Raw genomic sequence first — 15755 nt, forward strand, 5'->3', positions numbered from 1 at the left:
AGGAGAAATATAAGAAGGTATTGTGGAAGGTCAAAAGAGTTAGCACAATGAAAGTGCTTGCATCTGAATTGGTGTAGTTACCTCTGCTGGTCCTGTTCTCTTCCTCCCCCCCCCCCCCACCCATTTTCTCCACATCAGAGGGAACTGACTGATCACCACAGGCTGTGATTTCCAGGATCTCTCTTCAGTCGTCTCCTGGCTGGACTCCACCAAGGGCAGGCACTGCTGGGAGGGTAGGAAAAGTGGAGAAGCCAGAGTATTTCGTCTCCACCTTTTGAGCCTCTGGTGGTGTCTGCTGTGTATATTCTATGGCTCCCACTGTCATTACGCTTTGTGTTGTGTGATCCAGTGTCTGACCCAGTTCACACACCATGTCCTCCCACTGTCCCGCCACTGCTCACCTTCCCCTGATCTGCCTTATATTTCACGGGGGCTGACCCCCCTTAGGCTGTGTGTCTCAGGCTCTCAAATTAGTTGACTTCCCGTTTCCCCTAATGAGAGGGACATCAGAGGCAAATTGAAGGAAAAGGAGCCCTGCCTGGTGTGGCTCAGTGGATTGAGCGCCAGCCTGCGAACCAAAAGGTTGAGAGTTTGATTCCCAGTCAGGGCACACGCCTGGCTTGTGGGCCAGGTCCCACGTTGGGGGCATGCAAGAGGCAAACAACTGATGTTTTCCTCACACATCAATGTTTCTCTCCCTCTCTTCCCCACTCTCCAAAAATAAAATCTTTGAAAAAAAGAATGAGGGAAAGGAAAGGGTTTTTGGTTTTTTTTTTTTCATTTCCTCTGGTTTGGGCAGCACTTCTCTTCTATGGTTCTAGCACCTGTAGACAGACCTGTGATCCCACTTTCCATCAGGCGATCCCTGTCCCTGGACTCTACACATACTTTCTCCCTCACTCCTTTAGCCTAGGGGTGGTCTCGGACTCCCGATGCCCCTAATATCTTAGTTACCTTCCTGTCCTGCTCAGATTCTCTGCCTATCATCTATGTAACCAATTTCTTTTCTGCATTAAATTCGTTCATAAATATTTGATAGTTTGTTTTCCCAGGTTGATCTTGATTATAAACTGGACTAAAGGGAAAACAGCCTGTGATTGAAGGTGAGTGAATGGGAGGCTCGCTGGTCACTTGACTCAGAATAATAGGGGACTGGGTGACAGCTCCTGAGAAGGTGCCTTGCAGCAGCCAGAGAAATGGAGGGAGGTACAGGGCTGAGCAAGCTGATGCTACCCTTCCACCCATTTGAATTCTTTAAGACCTTGCTTTTAGAACAACACAGCTTCAAATTCTCTCAAGGATTTTTGGTAAGCAGGTGTGGACCATTGGGTTAGTTTTCACATTTCCTCTTTCAATGCCTAGATCTCCTATATCTGTCAAATGCTACCCTTCCTCACGGCCAAGTAGACCACTGCCCTCCCCCAATAAACAACACCCCCCCACACACACATACACCAGACACAACAGCCACCAGGATTTATTTTGTTGATGATTTTATTGTGGAGGGAAATACAAGAAAGCAGCTCCAAGTGAGTGGGAGGTGCTATAGTGCTCTCTAGCTACCTGGGTCCCCAAGAGGTTTTCAGGGTGTCGTGGATGTCTGGGTAGACTGCAAGTTACAATTTGTGTTGGAGGTAGCTAATCAATACAGGGGGGATATCCAGCTGGTCAGTGGCTTGTAGCTTGTTGGCCTGGTGCAGAGCTCTGCGGATAACTAAACGGGCCTGCGATAGTAGTGATCGTGGAGTGGCTACAGCAAGGAGAAACAGGTCATGAGAAGCAATCCCCAGGGTAATTCTCCCACCCAAGGCTACATTCGCCCTGCCCTTGCTGCTGCAGCCCTAAATGTTCTCTTCTCAGAGATGTCCCCCACCCTCATTTCAATGTATGGTACCAAAGGGGACACACTTGAGGCCTCGAGAGGGCGTGCTCAAGGCCACAAAGCAGTCATTGGCAGAGCCAGAACAAGATATTGGGCTACTGCTACTCCCTTAGGTCATGTTAGTGATCTTGTCCCTAATAAGGAATATGTAACCTCTTTTCCACTGGGTGTCCGGCAGTGGGAGGAAGATGGTATTTTCTGCAATTCATCCCAGAAGGATTGACTTGGGGGATGATTTGGGAGTCTGGGACCTTCACGCCGGGAAGCTCATAGGACCGACCTAGTTGACACTCACCTCGGGCTTGTAGCAGTAGCAGGGCACCTTTATTATCTTTCCAGGTCAGATCCAGGAGGACAGATGGAAGGTAGATGTTAGCACCAAAATCAATTAATAGCTGGATGAACTCTGGATCACAATTATGGTGGAGGCAGGTTTCAAGGAGGGTGCGGGGCTGTGTAACACGAGCTAACAGGTACTGGTCAGTGCAGTTGTAGTCGGGGTCTGCCCCATAGAGCAAAAGCAGGCGGAAACAGTCAAGGTGCCCATAGACTGCAGCCAGAAAAAGGGGGCCAGAAAATGAACTGATGTTCGACACCCAGAGTGGTAGTTTCACCTTGACATTGGGATCTGCACCGTGACCTAGGAGCTCCTGCAGGATGGCAACAGCACCATCACGCGCGGCTGTGAGCACGGGAGAGCAGTTGTTGTAGATGCTTCCACTAGGACAGGCGCCGGCTTCCAAAAGCACACCCACGCAATCCAGATGGCCATGGCTGACGGCGGTAAAAAGTGGTGTCTGTGCCTTGATGTCCAAGCTGTCAACGTCGGCGCCGTGTGCCAGGAGGACCTGCAAACAACTCAGGTGGCCATAAGAAGCAGCCAAGCGCAAGGGTGTCCCAGGAACACCCCAGCCACTCCTACTGTTGATGACACGTTTATAACGCTCCTGGCGCAAAAGCTGGTCCAAGGTATAGGAGTCGTTTCTGTGCACTGCTTCACGGAGAGCCTGCTTCTCCTCCGTGTCAGTGTCCTCCTCCTCCTTGTTGGGCTGCAGGAGGGAGAACATTTTGCTGATGTCCATGAAGTTCATGTTGGCTTATGAGAGCAGAGCTATTCTCATTAGGAGGAGGACAACACGCCAGGTCTGCGGACGACAGAAAGGGGAGAGAGGCTGAGGGTCCCCATCAAAAGCCTGGATACCAGCCCTTGCCCTTCCCCCCATCCTTCACCATAAGGTTCTTCACTCATGGGTCCCCTGCTTTAAAGCCCCACTCCGTGTTATTTCCAGCCCCAGAGATGGCTGCCAAAACAGATCAGGCGTTTTCACAGCTTGGTGCCTTCGGATATGCTGTTCTGCCTGACCTTCAAACTCCTACGTCTGGGAAGCCCTGCCTAACACCCCGACCTGAACCCTCCTCCCCCTGCTCAGGGGTTCCCAAAGATCACAAGTCGACTTTAGCTATGAACTTTCACACCACATTTCCGCTTATCTGTGCTTCATTACTGTGTCAAAACCACGATGAGGACCCCTGTATTCATCTTGTATTCCTCCACTCCCAGCAGAACTTATATCATGGCTGGGGATTTGGGAGATACATCTTCCTTAGTTCAGAGTATGTGAACTAATGAGGGGGCCCTGGCCTGGCAGTTTCTAGGCCAACAGAATGGTGCTTTGTGATGCTCAGCTCCCATCCCTGAGCATTCTGACACCAAGTCTTAGCCTTCTGGATGAGGTTCAACCTCTTCACAGCCTCTCATATGTGACCTCCCCTCAGACTCATGGCTCGTGCTTCAGGTAACAGAATTATTCAGCAAATGGATGGGGAGTGACATTTACCGATCAAATAAAAGAGGTGACATTACAGAGAGCGCATGTCAAGTGAGATGGAGTCAAAGAGATGGCAGGAAATAGTGGCAAGTCCTTTTCTCTGGTGACAACTGCATTTTGCCCCAAGGCCATTTCAACCCAGGACTCCCTTTGATTACTCCCTTTGATTACTCCCTTACCATGGTTTCCCCATCCCTCTGGGTCAAGCCTTTCCCCATCCTCTCTGCCCCATCCAGCTTTGAACCTTGCCTGAACCCTCACCTCGTCTCTCCCCATTATCCCCAGACCCTGTGAAATCACCCATGGCACAACGACTGACTCAAGCTAACTCTGACCTTAACAGTCCTGTTTCTAGCGTTTAAAGTCAGTCACCCACCTCAGTTTGCAATGTCATCAGGGCGAGCTGCTAGGTTTTCCAGAGCCCGAGACTCCCTGCTCTCCCATTACCTGCAGCTGCGGCCTCCGGGCCACACACCTCCTTTTAGTTACTGTCCACCACCACCCCTCTTTGTTAGCCTGGGACCTCGAGTACACACCTCAAAACATTTCTGAGGTGGGTGGATGGGGTCTCCCTCAACTTTAGACTCCTCCTTACCCACAAGCATCGACTTCATATGATGGTCTTATTATTTATTTATTTTGGGGTGCAATTATAAGAAGAGGGCTTTAGAAATAAGGCAGACCTAAGGTGGCAACTTAGCAACCCCAGAGCCTAGCTGAGTAACCTTGCACAGGACTCTTCCGGTCTTTGGACTCGGTTCCGTTGTCTACAAGATAGAAATAATAGCCCTTGCCTCGTGAGTCTGTTAAGGGGAAGAGAGCTACCATGTATTAGTTCTTTGAAGGTGAGCTTCCTCTCTTTGCGCTTTTAACCTCCCCACTGGCTCCTTCCCCTCAATCATCTTAGAAAACAAAACACTTCTATGGTTCTTTGTCCCAACTCGAGACACATTTTCCTTCCTGTCTTTCTTCTTTATCAAAAATAACCAAAGAGTTGCCTACTGTCTATTTTCCCATCTCTCATTCCTTTCTCTCCCGTCTTCAGTCCAGTGCAACTTACCCTCAATCACACACTGACATAGTTCTTTAAAAAGTCATTTTTGTGGTTAAATATACTGGCTGCTTCTCGTATCTTTCCTCCTCAGACTTTCCTGGGACACCTGTCCCCACTATCACTTCCTCCTACATGGTCCTCCCTTGGCTTTCTGGTCAGCATGTTTTCCTGGTTTTTCTCCCCTCTGTTCTCCCCTGAAATAGTTGTTTCCCTAGTTCTCTCCTCGATCCTCTTCTTCCCAGTCCCATAGCTGTAGCTCTCAGGTTTATCAGCTCTCTCTCTAGCAAAAAAAAAAAAAAAAAAAAAAAAAAAAAAAGTATATATTCACTGAATTTCTTCAAGCACTTCAAAGTCAGCAGTATCACAAAACTTGATCCATACCTCAGTTTCTCACCGTCTACCTGGTCAACCAAACCAAAAACTCAAGATTCATCTCTCAGTCCTTTTGTCTCTTCATCCCACTCCCATCCAATTGGTCTTCAAGTCCTGTGGCTTTTACTTCCCAAAGATCTCTACAGCTCACACCCTCAGGCCCATCCCATTGCCGGTAGTTTATCTAGGCCCCCATAATCTTTTGCCTCAGTTGCTACAGTGGTCTGCTAGCTAGTTTCCCCTTTCAATATTTCCTCCACATTGTGGTTGAAATGACTATTTAAAAATACGAATCTTATCTGTGCCAATCCTGTTTTAAATCTCTTAATGGCTTCTCTTTCTTTGAGTTACAGCCCCGATGCCTTAGCCTGGCTCAAGGGTCCTTCATGAGCAAATCTTGGCCAACATCTCCAGCCTTACTTTCTACTAATCCTCTACTAATACCCCACAATTCAGCGATAGGAGAAATGATAACTCTCCATAAATATACCTTCTTCCGTCACATGCATTTTCTTCTGACGGGTTAGTTCCTTCAGAGTCTGAGCTTTTATAGCACTATAGGAGTCATCGCGCTGTATTGTAACTGCTTCTATATGGGTCTGTTTTGCTTCACTGCAGATTGAAAGGCCATATAAGGTAGTGGTAAAACATGGTCTGGCATTCCGCTTCAATCCCTGATCCACCACTTAGTAACAGTGTGACCTAGGGCAGATCACTTAATCTTGCCGTGCCCAGTTTTTCATCTGTATAGACAGGATGATAGTACCTGCCTCCAGGGGTTATTGTAAGGATTACATGAATTAATACACATTAAGTGTTTAGAATGGCACCTGAATGTAGTACTCAGTAACTATTTTTAATGTGATGATATCACTTAGGTCTTCAATGACTATTGCTCCCTGCGTAAAGTCCTATAACCTCAGAGCTGAAATGCACCTAATACGTCATATACTTTAATTTCAATTTAGAGATGGGAAAAACCAAGGCTCAGAGGAGAACAGTCTTTCCAAGGGTCACATGGCTGACATTGTCAGTTTTTTCATTAGCGAGAACCCAGAACATACCTATAATCTTGTGATTTTCAAACCTATTTCACCATAATGGAAGCGGTAACACTGCATCATCTCTGTTTTGTGGATGGAGGAAACTGAGGCCTTGAGAAGGTAATGGATTTGCAAGGTGCCTTACAAGGCAATAATAGAGCCAGAAATAGAATCCATGTTTCCCTACTCCCCATTCTGTCTTCCTATTGCAACCTGAAAAAATGTACACATAACTCTCCCCCCTTGCCTCTAGCAGATTTGCATTGCAGCTCCCAGAATCCTCAGCTGTGAGGGCCATGCTGAATTCCATGGACTTCATTCATGGAAGGTTTCTTTACAAATCATTTCTTCAGACAGCCAGCAAGGGCTCCCTTAATATATTTTTTGGAGGGGAGTTGTGTCCACGGAGATGAAGGCAGCAGGGGGCGTGCAGGAAAACGCCAAAGTTCTCACCAAGATCATACCATGAGCTCACAGCAGGGTCCATCTAATGAGCCTCCAGAGGGAAATAAAGCCATGGTTCCCAGTTGGCTTGGGCACTTTAGTGGATTGTGCCTTATTAGATAGGATAAGTAAATCTACTCTGCTTGTCTAACCTCACGTTGTTGTGGTTTTTTAATCAATAGTTATTATGGGACTATTTTGTACAAGGATCCCCTTCCTGTTTCTGAGTGCAGGGGTTTTAAACGTGTGTGTGTGTATGTGTGTGTGTGTGTGTGTGTGTGTGTGTGTGTGTGTGAGAGAGAGAGAGAGAGAGAGAGAGAGAGAGACATACAGATAGACAGACAGACATTGGCCCCTGTGGCAACCTCTGGTCCCATTTCAGAATGGTTTTTAATACATAAAATAAAATAAAATAAATAAGATAAAATAAAATAAGAAAGTACGTAGGTTTAAAGAAAATAAATCGAAAGACAGCTATTAAATATTTTTAAAATTATATGATAGTAATAAATGTTCCTTATTAACACATTAAATAACAAGATCTAGTAATTTCTATGTTGATGATGAGCAAAAGTGACAATTCCAGAAATCTGCCATGACTGTAATATGATATGAAATGTCTGTTATTTCTTCTGGTGACCAAGTTACATAAACTAGTAATAGTACTGTCATCTGCTGCCTGCATTCGTCCTTGAAACGGTCAATTTCTAGTTACAGGTTGGGAGGGGGAAGGCCCCATCTATGTTTTTGCATCCTTTGAAATCTATCTAAGGCACTCTTGAGGGCCTATGAATACAGGCTATGAGCTCCAAATGGAGTGGCTAGTTTCTGTGGGTCCTGGAAGAGTCCCCCAGGCATGCGTAGACCATTTCTTAGACTCACCTTCTTCCCCACATCCTGAGGAGCTCTGTCTGCCCTTCTGCCCTGAGACCACCCTGCTGCACCTCTACACAGACTCACAAATACCACAAAAGGACATAAAGACAAATCTCAACACTCTGAACTGTAAAAAGGTCAATTTATCTCAAGAACTAGGTCCATTTGGACCCCAAAGCCTCGGCAGACACAACCCCTTGGGACAGACACAGCAGGAAGCCGTCATTGAATCCCTCTCTCCCTCTGTGGGCAGGTTTACCTACAGACCTCCCAAGTGCCCCCAGAAACCAGAGTGAGTGGGAACAAGCCATGGGCCTGCAGGCTCACTACTCCATGGCGGTGATGTGGTGTCCTAGGCTCCTGGTACTCACCGGGCTCCTGCCTGAGGCTGCGCTGACCAGGGTTGCCACTGTCCCCGCCTTTCTGCGAAGCACAGGGCCCTGGTGGTTCGTCCTTGGGGAGCCCCTACTGCCCCAAGGCTGGAGCGGGGGAGACTCCCAGTTCCCACTGTTAGCACTGCCTGAAGGCTAGCCGTCAGCCCCTGGGCTGACTAGGTCCATGGGGCTAATTTTAGGTTGCCCTCCACCCCCCTCCCAGGGCCGTGTTATCTTACGAGTGCCATTCTGGGAGTGATCCCAGCCAGAGGAGGGGGGCCGTCCATGGGGAAGTCCTGGAAGGACTGACTGACAGAGAGACAGGTGCCTGGTGAGGTCAGGGCTCATGCTCCTAGTGTGCCCCTGTGTACCCCTCCCCACCATTCAAATGGCCCACATGGCTAGACCCCTGAGCTTCCCTCCTCTGGGTAGGGGCCTCTTTTTTCCTCCCTCACTTAGCCTCCTCTGGATTTCCTTTTCCTTTCTTGAAGGGCCATCAAGACATTGCCCCCCTCCCCCTTCACACCCATGAGTGAAGAGGGGCAGGGGGAACAGAGACCTCCATACTGGAATGGGTATCAGTAGGGTTTTCTGAAGTTTAATAAGGTCTGGATAATGTATAAAGGCCTCCTCAGTCCACTAACACAACAGGCTCAGCCTGAAGAAAATGCCCATAGCCTCCCCACTCTTCTCACGCCTAACGCATCAAACCAGATCAAAATGATTTGTACAAATGACAGTTTTCCAAAAGAAGTCAAATTATAACCAAAAACATCTGATGATTTACATTATATAAGCCAAGGACCAAATTGTGGAAAGAGAAGGATCAGAGAAGATACAATAGAAAATCACCCTACTACTTTAAGATGAAAGGAACAAGGCAACTATCAAAAAAAGGTAAATTAAAAAATGGTTCCTACTTATAAATGGAAAAGACTCAAATAAACTAGTTCTTTAAAAATACAGAATTTAAAAAGCTACTAAGAGGAGGTTAGTAAGAAAGGCATATTTACATATAAAAAAGGACAGCCAAAATGATTTAGTGTTTTCCCTCTAAAGAGGAAGATTGTTTTGTGTCCATAGTTTAGTTACAGGAGCTATACTGGCTTTTCTCTCTTCCTTCTAACAGTTAAATTAAAAGGTACCTCTTTTGTACAGAGAAAAGTAACTAAGAAGCCTTTTAAGAGCATTTAGAAAGGTCTGTGTTTACAATTGGATGTGGCAGTACAGAGATGGTTCTTTCACGAAGATATCTCATTTTTCAGTGTAGCCCAGACATACAGTATTTGAATAGATATCTTGGGTGAGAACCTAGATTCTGTTTGCAATGGGAGTTCTGAAAATGCTGACGATACACACTGCATGATCCAAACTGCCAGAGGCCTGCCCTCGCCCAGCATGTGAAAGTGGATAAACCATGACTGAATATCCACTAGGAAAATGTACAGCAAGTGGCATCAATCCCAAGAGGAAAATCTGGAGTTTAAACAAAAAGAAACACATCCCTTGCCCAAGGAGTATTTAGGCCCACTCTAAGAATGGGCTTTTTTTGAAAAGCATCCATTAGCACAAAGTGATATACTGGCCAAATTATAAAAATAGTGCCAACAGTATCTAAAAATCTACAAACTTGCTGTGCTGTCTGGAGAAGCAAAACCACTGGTTTTCATGAAAAGACCTAAGAGGAGGCCCGTTTTAGGAAAAAGATGGGAACACGGGCCATGAGTAAGCTAGGGTCTAAAGCACTGAGATTTTCAATTGTCTCCGGAACTGATGTTGAGAATGCTAGTGATCTATGTTAATTCAGACTCCACTAAAATGGAATTGATCATTTTGGAATGTAGTGGATTCAAGTTTACCTACGGACTATATGAAAAGAGGAGTTGGCTAAGTGAGTATTATAAAACCCAGCTGGGGTGTGGGTTGGTTTTATAATACTTAAAGAGCAAGTGTAACTTAAGATAACTATTCCCTTTTATGTTATAAACCATCAAGCATTCATGCACCCATGTTAACAGTTAAGGAACATTTTATTTCTCAGGCAAACGTCACAGTCTTTATTGGCAATAACATTAGCTTACATCCTATGAGTAAACATACATGAAAGTGAAATTTCCTTTTAAACCAGTCTGTAACTCAGTTATCTGTTACACACCATCTCTCCAGCCCCTCAACAGCATCTTAATTCACCACCATGACAATATTCGCACTTTGTTCTCATGCTAGAGCAGTGAGGGTGAAAAAGTAGGGAAGGGAAATGGAATAACGGAATCAGTATAACATCTCAGCTCAAAGGCAACATTTCTAAAGTTAAATCCCATTCTAGAACAATAACATCAGGCTACTTGATGTGCATTTACTGGTTGCTTAATTAGTAAACGCTTTAAATCCCCGTTCAGATTCTTAAGTGGGACGAGGGGTGCCCTGGCCCTGCCCATGTAAACGAATTAGAAAAGCAGCATAACCTTCTTTGGAACAAGGATCATTGTGGGTGCCACAGGTGCACCTAGCATGGAAGCAGGTAAGGAGCTTACTATTTCTTGGAGCTACCTGCCTCCTTGGTGCTAGTCTTGGAGATGCCTGTGGCCTCAGAGGCACCTCTGGACTCAGAGGTGCCTGGGTCTCCAGAGAAGCCCACATCCCCAGAAATGCTTATGGACATAAGGCTGCCTGTAATGTCATAACAGTCATGGTAGCAGTCGCCACACTGGCTTTTTACTTGATCCTTCTGAGCTTGGAGGCCTCCTTCTCTGGGTAAGTCATGCCGGTCTCCCATAAAACCAAGAGGATTGGTCAAAGGACTTTCCGGATGCTGAGATAATGAATCCCCAAATTGAGTGCTGGTAAAGAGTTCTTCTGGTGGGTCTTCATGAGCTTTCAATTTCTGTTATGGGAGCAAGGAATGGTTGAAAAGAATTATAAACAGGAGAAAAACTAGAAAAGTATCACATAGACTTGCAGGGATCCTGCCTACTGTCACTTATATGGAAGCAAATGACCTTCTGTCCCCCCCACCTTACCCCCAATCATTTTTTCTTCATCATTTGACATAGTGCTTTAAAAGCCCAACCATTAAAAGATCCTCAGGGGTCTTGTGTGTATAAAAGTCTTTTTTTCTAATAAATGGAATTTTATTACTGGGAGCAGAAGGGTAAGGGGGAGACTAACAAACATTTATTGAATGCCTCTATGTGCTGGAAACATTACAGATAGTGTTTCCTTTTATACTTATAAGAATCCTACTAATTAGGTATTAGCTGTATTTTACAGATGAGGAAACTGAGGCTCAGAAAATTTAAGTTAGTCACCTAAATTGACACATTTAGGAAGCGGCAGAACTGCGATCTGCCTCTACCTTTTTTTAATGCCAAAGTCTTTAATCTGCCTATAACCTGTCAACTACTTCATGCTACCAATGGATATTTTCATTTTTGGAGACAACACAATGATTCAATGATACTTAACTTTCTGGTGGTCATAGATCCTTTTGAAAATCTGAAGAAAATAATGGACCTACCTTCTTCTCAGAAAACTACATGCATGCACGTATGTGAGCATGAGGCAGAATATACACAGTTTTTAGATATAATTTCAGGGACATCACAGATGCCCCAAAGGCATCTGTGGACACCGATGGGTTCATGGACTCCAGTTAAGAGCTCCTGCCTTAGAGAACAGGCATTCATTCTTATTTTTCCAGATACCACAAAATCAATTTCCTTGTCTCTGTCTCTCTGTCTCTATCTCACGCGAGCACACACACGCACGCGCACACACACGCACACGCACACAGAGTGATAACCCCTGAAGGGAAAATCTAAATGGGTAAATAGCTGGGGAAGTCTTTTAAACATTTCTTCATCTTGTATGCTTTTGTATTCTGCATTCTAACTTTGAACATGAATTGCATTTTAAAAATTTCAATAGGATTGCCCTGACCAGTGTAGCTCAGTTGGTTGGGTATCACCCTGCAAAGTGAAAGGTCGCTTGTTTGATTCCCTGTCAGGGCACATGCCTGGGTGGCAAGTTTGATCCCAAGTCAGGTTGCCTTCAAAAGGCAACCACCTGCTGTTTCTCTCTCACATTAATGTTTCTTTCCCTCTGTTTCTCCCTCCCCTCCTCTCTCTCTAAACATGAGTAAATACAATCTTTAAAAGATAAAAAGTAAAATTTTGACAGGATTATTTGGGTAATAATATTATGGGCCATTTTTGTTTTTCTTCTGTAAATTAAAAAATGATGTTAATAAATATTCATATATATTTTAAAAGCCTTAATTTTTTACTTTATAATCAGAGAATGATCTGGTTTTACCTAGAATGAATCTGATTCTCTCTCAAAAATCAGGTAGGAATAAGTTAGATGGCTGAGTCTAGGAGAAGTGGCCTGCTCTGGGGGCCTTGTAGAAGAGGAGGCAGGAGAAGCTAGGAAAGTTTTCCTCCTTCTCAGTTCTGCCTAGAGCTTGGTCTTCCCAGGACTGCTTGCTTCCTGTTTCCTATAATTTTAAGTCATGCTTCAGTTTTCCTTCCTTATCTTCTTTTTTCTTTTTACTTATTGATTTTATACAAGGTGGGGGCGGGATAGAGAGAGATCTGTTGTTCCACTTAGTTATACATTCATTGGTTGACTCATATGTGCCCTGACTGGGGATTGAACCTACAACCTTGGTATATTGGGACAACATTCTAATTAACTGAGCTACCTGGCCAGGGCCTCTTCTTGTTTTAAATATCCTCATCTGAGGATATATTTATTGATTTTAGTGAGAAAGGAACGGGGGAGAGAGAGAGAGAAAGAGAGATAAAGAAACATTTATCAGTTGCCTCCTATACGTGCCCCGACTAGGGATCGAACTCACAATCTAGGTACGTGCCCTGACCAGGGACTGAACCTGCAACCATCTGGTGTACAGGATGATGCTCCAACCAAATGAGCCACCCACCCAGGGCATCTTTCCTTTTTTTAAAAAAATGGAACAAAGTAACTGACAATTGCTTCCCAACAGGACATTCAAAAGTTTGAGATATGATGTAATCTCAATACATTTATCTTCTCATTTCTTCTCAATCTTCTCAAATTATCTTCTCAAATGAAATACACTTATCAAACAATAAAAGGTATTTGTTTACTTATGGGAGAAGAAAAGGTATGTCTTAATTTGGCCTATGGTGGGTTCACACCCAATTCCTAAATAGCACACCCTTTCCAAGAATTCTTTTCTAAGAAGTACCCCTCCCTCTCCTTCAAACACACCCTTAAGGACCTCTAGATTCTAGAAGCAGCTCAGCATTCTTCGTATTTTGAAAGAAAATCTTGACTTGCTTAACCTGTAAGTAAAAACAAGTGTCTGGTTTTGGCTCTGACTTGTTTGGCTCAGCGGATTGAGTGCTGGCCTGCGAACCAAAAGGTTGTCAGTTCAATCCCCAGTCAGGGCAGGTCCCCAATTGGTGGTGTGTGAGAGGCAACCAATGAATGTTGCTTTCACACATCGATGTTTCTCTTCCTTTCTTTTTCCCTCCCTTCCCCTCTCTATAAAAATAAGTAAATCTAAAAACAAGTGTCTGATTTTGGTTTTGCTGGTATTATAAAACAATCAACACACATGACGTGAGCACTCAAGGAACAATTTGTGATCTTCATGGGGAGAAAATAAGAATTTTTATAAGGTTTTCCTAATTTTTTAAAAAGATTTTATTTATTTATTTTTACAGAGAGAGGAAGGGACAGAGAAAGAGGGAAAGAAGCATCAATGTGTGGTTACCTCTTGTACGCCCCCGACTGGGGACCTGGCTCACAACCCAGGCATGTGCCCTGACTGGGAATTGAATTGGCAACCCTCGCTTTGCAGTCTGGCGCTCAGTCCACTGAGCTGCACCAGCCAGGGCAGGTTTTCCTAATTTAAAATATAACAATTCCATTGTTCTTAGCAATATACCCAAGATGTTATACTTACTCTCTTGATGGATAACACTAGTATGACTTTCCTGTTATTCCCTCTTGTTTCTCCTAATAATTACATACAAATCAAAAAGGGAACTTATTTAACTAGTTAAGTGTGATATTTACCACATTCTATGGGAAGAAAGAAAAAGAGTTGTGCCTCAGACTCTGTATACCCAGGACATCTGGAAGGCAGAAAGTATAATAACAAGCCAGCCAGGCAGCTTCTCACAAGTACCAATTCGACTCCAAGTGGGTTGGGCCCACACAGAATGGGAAAGAGGGGCTCATTTTGAGACCTTTCCCAGTACTATTTCTAGTTTGTGCACACCTACCTGCAGCATTTTCTGCTTCTTAATTTCCAGGAGGCACGCTAGCATACTTTGCTGGGGATGTAGTCCTTTGTCAAAGCGATTATACATTCCACACCAGAACCTTGAATAAACAAAAAGAAAAAAGTGCATTAGTTTAGCCAGAGGAATAGATTACTATTTTTTCCTTATGTAAAGAAAATATTACCCTGGTAGGTGGGCAGATCTCAAAAATAAGGTAATTTTAATGACATTAAAAAGACTGGACAGACTCATAGCTGAAGAGTAAAGTTCCAATCAGAAAGAACTCTGCTTAAAGAGACACTTTGTATGTGAGCAAATTTGAGCTTAATTTTAAAAATTAAGTGAAACTTTTTATTTTGAAAAAATATAGATTCACATGCAGTTTTAATTGGTAATAGGGAGTGATATAAGCAAAATGACAAATTTGGAAGCTCTAGGTCCTAGTTCTCCCATGGAAACAGTAAGTACATAAAAATAAAATAGATGGACCAAAGTAACTTTGTGAGAATCTAGAAACAAGGTAAGAAGCTAGAGCAATCAAGTGAATGCCTAACCAAAACAAACTGTACCCAGAATTTTAGAAAAATTCATAGTGCTTTTACTTATCCTTGTCTACCAGCTCCTCAGTGCAGCATAGTGCAAATGGGAGGACTGTGCTCAATTCCCAGTTCCTCCATCAGAATGGAAGGAAAAGACTGAAAGTTGCTTGCAATGCTCTGGCTTGTCTGTGGGCTGCCCCAAAGGATTAATTCCTGTCTCACCTTCCATGAAACACTAACTGGAATGGTTAAAGCAGTGGCAGGTGAGAGGTGCAGGGGGTCTGCAGACAGTTGGTGCCTTGAGGCAAGAGATTACGGATAGAGGAATACAAAAGAACTTCCAAGGCTTACGAGAAGCAGGGGTGAAGCCCTTTGGAAAACTAGTATATTTAAAAGCACCTGAGTATATGGGGAATGGGGTTAAAAGCACATGCACAGGCCCTGGGAAGATAAATATCCAGAAAAGGTTCGAATTGACCCTGAGCTTTTAAACTGGGTTGATTAGTATAGGCCTTCCCCTGAATGGAAACAAGTCTTCAAAGACTAGGAGAGGTATCTAATTTTTAAATGCCCCAATTTCAAGAAAAGATGATGAATCATACAGAGAAAGAAAGACACATAGTCTATTCAAAGGAACAAAATAGATATCCAGAAACCCTAAAAAGCCACAGGCCTTTGGCTTACTTGACAAAACATTTAAAACTGCTTTAAATATGTTCAGTGAGCTCAAAGAGGATGAGGACAAAAAGACAAAATAAGGAAAATGATTTAGAATCAAAAAGAGAATACCATTAAGGAAGGAAAAATGTTTAAAAAAGAACCAAACAGGAATTCCGGAGTTAAAAAACAAAACCACTAAATTCAAATATTCACTAGATAGGCCCAACACAGATTTAATTAGACAGAAGAAAGAATGAGCAAGCTTGAAGAGAGGTCATTTGAAATTAATGAGTCTGAGGAACCAAAAGAAAAAAAGAATGAAGAAAAGTAAACAGAGCCTAAGGGACTCATGGGACAACATGAACTATACCATTATAGGCATAATGGGAGTCTCATAAAGGGAAGAG

General features: G+C 43.9%; 2 protein-coding genes across 3 annotated transcripts in view; both read right to left on the bottom strand.

Annotated features, from left to right (window-relative positions):
- Window positions 1–1476: 1476 nt before the first annotated feature.
- ASB12 (ankyrin repeat and SOCS box containing 12) lies at window positions 1477–7936 on the bottom strand. Of its 2 annotated transcripts, XM_054574193.1 has the most exons (4): window positions 7872–7936; window positions 5628–5749; window positions 2178–3027; window positions 1477–1750 (listed from the first exon to the last, which is right to left on the bottom strand). In XM_054574193.1, exons 3-4 carry the CDS (start codon window positions 2971–2973, stop codon window positions 1617–1619), a joined length of 930 nt encoding a protein of 309 aa, XP_054430168.1. In that variant the 5' UTR covers window positions 2974–3027; window positions 5628–5749; window positions 7872–7936; the 3' UTR covers window positions 1477–1616. The 2 variants fall into 2 exon arrangements, with proteins under 2 accessions (XP_054430168.1, XP_054430167.1); XM_054574192.1 differs by lacking the exon at window positions 5628–5749.
- A 2471-nt stretch (window positions 7937–10407) lies between these two features.
- Window positions 10408–15755, bottom strand: part of MTMR8 (myotubularin related protein 8) — an 85429-nt gene continuing 80081 nt past the window's right edge. Inside the window, exons 14-15 of the mRNA XM_054574221.1 lie at window positions 14126–14249; window positions 10408–10758 (exon numbers count right to left, since the gene is read on the bottom strand). Coding sequence (XP_054430196.1) covers window positions 10408–10758; window positions 14126–14249 — 475 coding nt within the window. The remainder of the gene's footprint in view (window positions 10759–14125; window positions 14250–15755) is intronic.

This window comes from Pteronotus mesoamericanus, unplaced genomic scaffold, assembly GCF_021234165.1.
Source record: "Pteronotus mesoamericanus isolate MK-2021 breed Mesoamerican mustached bat unplaced genomic scaffold, CSHL_Meso_final contig_256, whole genome shotgun sequence".
In the NCBI taxonomy this organism is placed as follows: Eukaryota; Metazoa; Chordata; class Mammalia; order Chiroptera; family Mormoopidae; genus Pteronotus; species Pteronotus mesoamericanus.